Consider the following 10,561-nt stretch of genomic DNA (forward strand, 5'->3'; position numbering starts at 1 on the left):
GGTTTTAAAATCAACGGCTAATAATTTTATTCAAACATTCAAAAATCATATCTTTCATCAAAAATACATAATAAATCAGACAATTCTTAGCAAATTTGCCATGCCCAACACATTGGTTAAATTTGCATAAAAAGCGTTGAAAATGCCAATATTTCTAACTCTTATATTCTAACAACTCTCTCTCTCTCTGTATATATATATATATATATATATATATATATATATATATATATATATATATATATATATATATGACGAGGAACCCCATCCAAGCTATGGAAAACCCCTGAGTGAGGCCCCAAGGGCTCATGTTGTCCCAAATCTTGGGACAGTGTTAGCGCTCTTGATAGTGTTAGTACGATGCAGGGCATGTCGTCCTCAGCCCAGGTTGGATCCAGACAAAGTTTTATCTTGTCATGCTTCACCACCATCTTTACTTGCTTGCCCATGATTTGGTGGGGGTAGGTATCATTGTACGTTAAATTCATATGGGCTTTGCTTTGGTAACTTCGTGGGCACTATACTATTTAGTTTTAGTAGGTTCATTGATTTTCAAACATTAATTTGTATAATTTGTAGGTCAAACCGCACGTTCGTGATCATCATGGTGTTTTTTGGTGGAAAACTTAGGCTCTTTGTGAGCCAGCCGTGGGAGTAGAGGTGTCAACGGTAGGGTTTGGTTCTGACCCACGTAGAACCACACTTGGATCAGATTTTTGGGTATAGTATCGGGTTTGGACTTGGGTCTAATCAGGTTTATTATAAGATAAATCATACCCGGACCGATAAGAATTACATGAACCAGACCCAAACCATACCTGGGAAAATAATATTGTTTATCATTTTTACATTGAAAATTTGTGGGTCTTAATTGGAACTTGGGTCTGGCCCAGGTCTGGTATAAAATTTCACAAACTATACCGTCCATGTATTAATAGGAACTTCATGTCTGGACCCGGGTCTTAATCGGGTCTTCTTATTTGTCGCCCAACACATTGGCACCCCTACGTGGGAGCAACATCACAGAGGAGCTGGGGAATCCCAAGATCAGCTTTCTGTTTGGGAGAATGGAAATAAGGTTTTTACGAGCGTTCAAAGTTCAGTTCACAGCGTCGTTTCTACTAATCAACTGCCACAGAAGAGAGGTGGAAATTTGCAACTACCACACCAGTGACTATCTCAAACAGCTGCTTATATATTTTTCAAAATACTAGAATTTGAACCCTAGACCTGCTAGGCCAAAGTGGAACGGACCCATACTACAAACGAAATTACTGATTTGAACTCTTAACTTATTGCTTGAAGAAACACTTACAATATTCAGTTTCTGATATAAAATACATTTATTATTAATTCAAGAACCTTGACAAGCCAAGCCGAACAAAATATTGGTTGTTTCTTGAGCCTTTCACAAACTCGTTGTAACTCATTTACTTTATAAATATGCATAAATTCTTTAAAGCTACAAGCAGTAGCTTTTGAATTCTATGTAGCCAAACACGTCAACCATTTACTTTACACTGCATTATGTGATATATATATAATCAGTTAGGGACCTTATATGAGCTGAGCTGAGCCCAGGCGAACACATCTTGTTTACGTTTGGCTTGCCGAATCTATTTCACGACTTCAACGAGCTCTTTACGAACTAAACACAAATGGAACAATGAGTAACTCGTCTGATTTCCCAGTGCTAGTTCGAGCGTGTTGGTTACATCAATACTCTCAATAGTGGGTCAGGCTGAGAAGGGTATGAGGAAGCTGATGTTTATAGTTGGGTTGTTAAGGCTGCAACCTGTCCGCGGGGAGGATCCACATCCAAACACGAAAGATCCAAACACCATAAAGCTGCACCTCGATGAATTTCTAATTCCCATCATTTATATACACAGAGAAGAAAATAAAACTTTACAAAATTCATACTCTCTAACTATAATTTTCTACTGAATTTCTGATTTGTTTGGATTTACGTTGTAGCGACGGGTCACGAAAGCGAGGAGATCCGAAAAGTAGGGGCTCTCGGACTCATCCCGCCTGCCTTCGCTCACCTCCTTGAACTCGGCCATGAGCTTGTCCCACTTCTCCCTGCACTGCTTCCCCTCCCGCCTCACCCCCTGCCTCCCCAGCTCCTCTGCCACCTCCTCCCAGAGAGCTGCCCGCCTCCCCTCCTTCGCGAACCTCCCCTCCATCTCCGACCTCGCCTTGATCAGCATCATCACCTCGCTCCGAGTCCAGTTCCTCGACCTCTTCTTGCCCCCTAACGCCGTCTGGGAGGATCCCGCCGGTTCCGATCCAACACCGGTTCCGGCCGCGCCCGGAGAATCGCTGACGAGCTTCTTCGCGAGGAGGATGACGGCGTTCTGGAACTCAGTCCGCTGCGCCCTTTCCTCCGCCCTCCACCTCTCCTCCTTCTCCAGGAGGACCCGTTCCCGAGCCCTCTCCTTCCTCTCCATGGCTTCCAGGAGCTCCATGAAGAGCTTGTGCTGCTTGTTCAGCAGTTCATCCAGTAGCTCCTTCAGCTGCCTCACCGTCTCGTCGCCGGAATTCCGCCGTTTCTTCTTCGCTGGAGGAGGATACGATTCGTCCGTCTCGTCTTCTTCTTCGGCGGCGGAAGCGATCGCCAGATTCTGGAGTTCGACCTTCTCCGGCCGGTCCTTCCACGGGAATCTCGTGGATAGAAGGGGATCCAGATCGTGGAAGAACGGATAGTCAACCTTCTCTCTCACCCCGTCCCTGACCTCCTTGTACCCTGCGGAAAGCTTCTCCCACTTGTCCCGGCACTGCTGGGCGTCCCGATGCACTCCTTCATTCCTGAGCGAGCAGGAGATCTCCTCCCAAAGATCCGATTTCCGGACGCTCCGGGCGAACCGCGGCTCCATTTCCGACCTCAACCGGATCAGCTTCAGAGTTTCCGGCCTGGTCCAGTTCTTCGATCGCCTCTTCTGCTCCTTCCCCGGCTTCTTCTCCTCCTCCTCTTCCTCCTCCGCCGCTCGGACGGCGCCACCTTTTCTCCAAGATGGAGAAATCATCTTCGACAGCCTCGCTTTGGCCGGATTCCTCTCCACCGCCGGAGGCGGTGGCGTAATCCTCTTCAGAGACTTCCGACTCGGCTCAGCAGAAGATCGCGTCTTGCTGCTGCTGCTGCTGTTGCCGCTACCGGATTCGTCTTCCTCCTGTAGGCAGTTCATACTAGGCCCGGCTCTTCGAAAGTTTTCCTTTTTCCTTCTTTCAGATCGCCTCCAGAACTCGCAAAAGTCGCCGGATTTTCAGAACGGTTTCTGAATCAGGCGGTTCAATCTGGCCTCAATTCGCCGGAAAAATAGAGTCCCAGCGAATCGTCTCCTTCCTCCGCTATACTCCATCGCCTGAGTCCAAAATTCCGGCGAGCTCAGGGAGGGAGGGGCGGCTGAAAGGATCAAATCTGGGGGGCGCGCACCGACAGTAGGAGCAAAAACCGCTACAACGGAGGATGCAATAAGAAGAAGCCTCTCTTTCCTCCGTCAACATCGCCATCGTCATCATCATCATCATCCAAAAGGCATAAGGTATCCCTCTTCTCACTCTCTGGAGTCTTAACTCGACCTATGTTGGTGTTCACTGGTTAAACAAGTTCGTGACGTGGCGAACATCCATTGGTCCAAAACGTTTATGAGTGTGACTCGGACTCCCGGGGTTAAACGAGTTACAGTGGGCTCGTTAAACGCCTTTTATCTCCATCTCGGTCTCATTAGGCGGAGTTAATCCACCTTTATTCTAATAATATTATAATAGTATAAATAATTAATGATTCCATAGCTAATCTAGTTTATAGGTGTTAATGGTTGCGTTAATGCTCGGTGGTTGGCGAGAGGACCTTCTTTCCTTCACCCTTTTTTATTCTTCTGCTTTTCGTTGTGACCGATAGGTTTTGATTTCCACGATTAATGGCGGGCCATTAGGCTGAGATTGAGCCTTCACAACTCTTTTGATTACCTCTCCTTTTCTTTGGGATGCAGAAAAGTTGAGTGCAAGTATAGTTAAAAATGATTGAGATGATCGGGTCGGGGCAAGGGTCCTGTCAGGGGCCCCTTAAGTGCTGTTCATTTTATAAATTTTGTATGACAATCAGCGTGTAATCACCACGAATCGATTGCTTATGTCTTAGATGGGAGACGGGATGGGTCAGAGTTCCATCAGAGTACTTTTGGATGCTGTTGATATCAAGATAGAAACAAGGTGCCTATCACTTGGATGGGCCTCACTCTTTTTTTTTTATGTCGTTTGTGTTTCGGATGGACGGCATCCGAATGATTTTAAATGAACATGTCAAAACGAGCTTGTTCACTGTTTTTTATAAGTATTCAATTTTTAAGACAAACCACATCCAAGGCAACTCTGATCCTCTCTCCTTTTTTGATAGGCTTGCACACGAAGTCTCGGAGACCCTAGTAGGGTGCCACGATATAGGAGGTGGTTTGATGCATGGTGCGAAAGAGGCATGTGCATGTCACTGAGTGTGCCCTGTGATTGGGTTCGGGACTACGTTGTGCAAAGTGTCTGGCATGTGCACGGATGTAGTGTAGATGCAACAACAGATGCTTGAACGTGTCTGAAGTGCACTGAAATGTCGTAGGAGCGATGGTTTGGTTGGCCCCGACATGCATGAGGCCAGGGGGGGGGCAGGACTGGGCTACCTGACTCCCGAAACAGTTAAATTTTTTTTTTTTTAAAAGCCCAGTCTTGCCCAGCCCCAATTCCATATGAAATAGATTTTTATCCATTTTTGTGGCCCAGCCCAGCCCTGACTGCAGCAAATAGTTTGATTTGTCCATATGAAATAGATTTTTATTAATAATTGTAGCCATTTTTTATTTTATCTCAAAAAAAAAAAATTCGGGGGCACGCCCCCGAACCCCCGACTATAGCACAATTAATTTTTTTTTTTGCTACACCCCTGTTTGCCCCCCCCCCCCTCACATGAATCCTAGCCACGCCCCTGCATGAGGCAATCAGGCCAGATCCCTAACAAGCATGCCCAATTTTGGGTCTGCCCACATGTGCACAGGCCATGCACGGCCTGCATGCGCAGCAGGCGTGCAGGGGATGCACGTGCACAACAGTGGTGTTGCGTGTGGTGCTGGTCACTGCTGTGTGTGTATAGGGTGCACATGCCCCCCACATGTGTCGTGCATTGCCGCGTGCGTGCGCGACAGCATCGGGCACATGTTAAGGCCATAGCTGATGATCGTCACCGCCGACTCAATTATAGCCTTGCTTAAATGCTATAATCAACTCTTTAGACCACCACTCACGCAGGTGTGGTCAGATTGGCGCGCGCAGGTGCAATACCAAGGCTTAGCCACACATGCGCAAATCAAGGCCAACGCTCGCAGGTGTTGTTGCGAAATTTGTTACAGACATGCAGAGGAATGTGAGTTAATTCACAAGCTAGCTGTACTTGATCAAGCATCAGCTGAGTGAGGATCACGCTTCACGTCTTTCAAGCCTGGTTCCAATCTGTCACAGAAACAGGCAGATGAAGATAAATGACATTTAAGCAATCATATACTGTGCGTTGATCTATGCACTTAGATGATAGAGTCAATTCAGTGAAGTGAGCGATCGCTCATTATCACTGGAGATTGGAAGATACATTCAGCTGCTCAAGCTCCTTACAAATTGCAGAAGATGAATTATGTTCAGCGTGGGAGCCAAAAACCGTTGTTGTGTCGGCAGCAGGTTAGAATTGGAAGCTAGGGATATAAACAGGATATGGGTCAGACATGATTATATTATTTGATCTTACGTACATAGTTGCGTATCTCACCCTTTGAATTTTTCCGGCAAGGGAAAAAAATTCTTGTGGTCAACGGAAAGCATTTTTATTGAAAAATATCCAGAAAAAAATTCATACGTTAGTACTTATAAGAAAAGTAGTGAAAAAATCTTGACAATATGTGATACATCTAAAATAGGTGAGATTTTGAATTTCTCGTAAATTTCATTGGATTTTCCAAGGCATGTGAATTTTGTCACGAGTAAATCACATGAAATTTAGAAATGAGGCTTGCACATTTTGGAACATTCAGACAAGTAATTTTGCCAAGGTTTCAGTATACATGCAATGAGAAAATATAATTAAAGGAGGTTTGCATAGTTTAATTCATAAAAATTATTTGTGAAGGTTCTACTGTATTTACATACTTAGTGAAATATAGTTAAAGTAGGTTTACACATTTTGAGGTCATTCACAAAAATGACATGTGAAGGTTGTACGAACATACTTTATATAAGATATAATTAAAAAAAGTGACATTCACAAAAATGACGTACAAAGGTCGTACTATATTTGCTTACCTATATCATGTCAGAAAGATAGAGTTAAATGAGTTTCACACATTTTGTATGACATTCACAAAAATGAATCATATTTATGAAAATGCAAAAATATCTTAAAAAATCAAGAATTAGAGATTTTGAATATGAAAAGATTTTGACAAATTGTGAGGCATATCAGAGAACATGCCATTTTTACAAAGACATTTCGTTCATATTTTTTTTTTTTGTTTCAATCTCGCATGTTAGACAAACAAGAGAAAAAATTTCAAAAAGTTGTTATACAAAACTTCATGTGATTTTTTTTCTTATGAGATTCTTTCCTGCCTTTAAAGAGTTAGGATCAGGTGCCATCACATGTGATGGCACCTGATCCTGGCTTGCCTCTAAATGTGCTCGTAGGAGATGTAGCAATAAGCGTAATGATTTTGCGTGTTTGACTTCGGTTCAGCTGTACCTATGAGTTTCTGTTAGAGAACACGATGCAGAGTGTACCTAATAATTTCCCCCACCCATTTATATATTACTTTAAATCTTTATAAGGTTAGTGTAAACACCCCAAATTTTCATCCTCATCCAGTGTTCATCCATTTCATGTGTCATTGCATATCATTGCATGCATTCGGCATATCATTTCATTGCATTGCATAGCATTGCATGTCATTACAACTCATTTTCGAGATCGAGCACTCTTGTTTTCAAAACATTTAATCCAGATTCGAGTTTTAAAATTTTTCTTTCAAAATTCAATTTTTAAAACCTGGGTTTTTATCCAACATTCTTCCATTTGTCAACCCCGAGGATCTTATATTTTGAAGTATTTTTCTGAGAAAACAATCTGGATTCATTTCAAACTCAATTTCAATTGATTTCAATTCTCAGATGAGACCCATTTAGGTGGTGTCACTTTTGAATTCATTTATTTATCAAAAATCTCAAAAATTTTAGAGTCCTAGTTGGATCAGGACTCTGTATTTCCATCTTTTTGAACCTTTTCAAAACTCTATTCTGATTTTAAACCAGTTGTAGTCATATCCTTGCCCATTCTCATCATTTTGGCCAAAATTACAAAATCCCAGTCCAATCAAGACTCTTTTTCTAGAATCCTAGTTGGATCAGGACTCTTTTTCCAGAGTCCCAGTTGAATCAGAACTCTATTTTTTTTACTACCCTTTTCACCTATTTTTGAGAAAACCTATCAAAATCCTTCATTTTTGGCCAAAATTCTAGAGTCTCGGTCAAATTAGGACTCTTTCTCAGAGTCCTAATCGAATCATGACTCTATCTTTCATCATTATTCTTACATGTTTTTAATCAAACCTTTCAAAATCTTCCGTTTTGGCCAAAATTCCAGAGTCCTGGTTGGATTAGGACTCTTCTTCAAGAATCCCAGTCGGATTAGGACTCTTCTTCAGAGTTTCGGTCGGATTAGGACTCTGTCTTTTATCGCTATTTTTACCTATTTTCAACCAAATCTTTCAAAATGAGTCAAAAACACAGAGTTTTAGTCAAAACAGGACTCTGCTCAGAGAGTCCTAGTTGGATCAGGACTCTGATCCTGATTTCAATTTTGAGAGAATCTTTCAAAAATCTTCTCATCTATCAAAACGGTTACACTTTTATCAAAGAATTTCAAAATTCTGGGATTTTATCCTAGAGTTCTGATAGAATCAGGACTCTATCCCAAAGTCTTGATCGAATCAGGACTCTATCCAAAATTTGTTTTCATACTTCATTTTCACTGGTTTTCAAAAGCTTTGCTCAAATTTCATCATTTACTTATCAGAAAAACAAAAATTTCTTAGAATTCTGATCGAATCAAGACTCTTTCTCAGAGTCCTAATCAGATCAGGACTCTGAACAAAAACTTCAATTTTACCCTGTTTTCAACTGTTTTTCAAAATTCATTCATTTGTTTTATCAGAAAATCCAAAAATCTGAGAGTCCTAGTTCAATTAGGTATCTGTCCCCAGAGTCTCAGTTGAATCAGAACTCTGTTTATTTCAGTATTTGTTGTTGTTTTCACTGTTTTCACAAGTTCTTTCATCTGTTTTTCAGAAAAATACAAAAAAAATCTAGAGTTTCAGTCCAACCAGGACTCTGTCCGAAAGTCCTAATCCTGTCAGGAGTCTGGTCTAAAGTTTGTTTTTACTTCCATTTTTATTTTTTTCATTTGTTTTTCCAAAAATTAGGTCATTTTGTAGAGTCCTAGTTGATTCAGAACTCTATTTCGGAGTTCTGATTGAGTTAGGGGTCTAACCCTGATTGTATTTTCTAACTTGTTTTACCATTTTTGATAAAATCTTTAAAAACTCCTTCATTTGGCTTTTAAAATCCAAAATCTCATAGTCCTAAAATTTCAGGACTCTAGCTCGGAGTTCCAGTTCGCTTGAGACTCTATTTTCAAAAATTCTGAATTTCAGTTGTTGATTTTAACCCCTTTTCAAAATTATTTTCAGTGCTTATTTCAAATTTCTCAAAACCTGATGTGGGCCCACTCAGTTGGCGCCGCATCCAGAGGAGTTCTGACCCAGTTGAAACTCTATGCCATTTCAAAACTTTTAATTCCAAGTTTACTTTTGAAAATCTTTTGAAAAACCTCTCATTTTTAAGTTTTAAAATCATTTTTGAAAATTCAAGTGGGGCCCACTCAAGGTGGCGCCACATTTGAAGAAGTCAAGGTTAGACTAGGGTTAGTCAATGTCCTAGTTAGGTTAGGGGTTTAGAGGAGTCAAAAGCAATTTTAAAAATTCATTTTATTTAAGTTTTAAACCATTGGTTTTTAAGGTTTTAAATTCAAATTTTAAAAACCAAATGTGGGCCCACACTAGGTGACACCACATTTGGACTTTTTAGGGTTTAATTAGATGTTAATTAGGGATTAATTAGAGTCCATTTAGGTTAGAATCCTCTAGGAAAATCGTGGTCCTTAGTGGATTAATTAAAAAGAGTCCAAAAAATCAAAACTCTTCCTAAACAAATAAAAAAAAAATCTATAAATAGAGGACCTAAAGGAGGTCAAAGGGAGGCTTTTCTCTCTCAAATTTTTGTGGCTTCTCTCTCCTCTCCAGCACCTCCACCTTCCTTCATTGCAGTTGCAGCCCCAAGGTGAGTTTTTTAGAATTATTTTATTATTTTTTATGATTTTTCAATAGATTTCACCATCGAAACTCCCTTTTCATGGATTAAACCATGGATTCAACCTCAAGAACCTCAAGTTCTGTTCAAGAAGATGATCTAACCATATTCCATGTTTTCCATGATTCTAATCCATTAGAATCATTTATTGCATTATTTTTTATATTCTTAACCAAGAAAACATGAGATTTATCTGTTAAATGGATTAAATTCATGATTTCAAAGGTAAAATCAAATTTCAGCCATGTACTCCCTGTGTTTATTTATTTTTTTTACTTATTTATATTTATTACATGTGCTTTAGCATAGAAATTAATTTTGTTTTGCTGTTTAGTATTTTTTCTATTGTTTTCATTAGTTAAAGCATGATTTATTAGTTTTTCCTAAATTTCTGTGTGTTTTAAGCTTAAAACAGTAAAGAGCATGCTATTTCGTATTGAAATATTCACTGAAAATTCCTAATTTTTTTAAATGTTGTTCATGGATGTGTTAGTGAACTACTGTAAAAAAATCAGAGGTTTTGGGATTCGAGAACTCTGTCAGAAAAATCAGACATCAAACCGTGATTTTCAATCTTTAAAATCGATATTTAAATTCAAGAGGTAACTTGCAGTTGTGTTATTTTTCTCATTCGATATCCGATTTGAGATCCGTAAAGTGGTGTGGATTTATGTTAAAATGATCTATTTACTGTGAATTTTTGATAATTTTTTGCCTCTGTTTAGTATTTTTCCTCTGTCAGAGAATAAGATTTCAAATTTAAAACTTGTTAGGGTTTATCAGAACCCTAATCAGACTTGTGTTGCTCATAGATCCTAAACTACAGATCTGATTCATGATCTGTAAAAAAAGAGTCTTGTCATTTTTCTGATCACTGTTCACTGCTAAAATCTCATAAATTTTGGATGAATACTGCTATTTATTTCTGTATTTTCAATCCGAAGTAGCGGTTTTAACCCCTGCTAGATTTGTTATATTTTAGTTCAGATTGCCGGAAGGGTTTCTCCATAACCGGAGATGCTTTTTCTGATCTGTAAAAAGTAAAACCTCTGTTTTTATGTCTAGTTTGCCTATGTAAAAATTCAAAAATTTTCATGGAGGATTAACC

General features: G+C 40.0%; 1 protein-coding gene across 1 annotated transcript; it reads right to left on the bottom strand.

The window, feature by feature from the left end:
* Positions 1-1,940: 1,940 nt before the first annotated feature.
* LOC149834991 (trihelix transcription factor GT-2-like) lies at positions 1,941-3,188 on the bottom strand. The gene has a single exon (XM_090009502.1). It carries the CDS (start codon positions 3,186-3,188, stop codon positions 1,941-1,943), a length of 1,248 nt encoding a protein of 415 aa, XP_089865628.1.
* Positions 3,189-10,561: the final 7,373 nt, after the last annotated feature.

Source organism: Nuphar pumila, chromosome 6 (assembly GCF_984573655.1).
Source record: "Nuphar pumila chromosome 6, dmNupPumi1.hap1.1, whole genome shotgun sequence".
In the NCBI taxonomy this organism is placed as follows: Eukaryota; Viridiplantae; Streptophyta; class Magnoliopsida; order Nymphaeales; family Nymphaeaceae; genus Nuphar; species Nuphar pumila.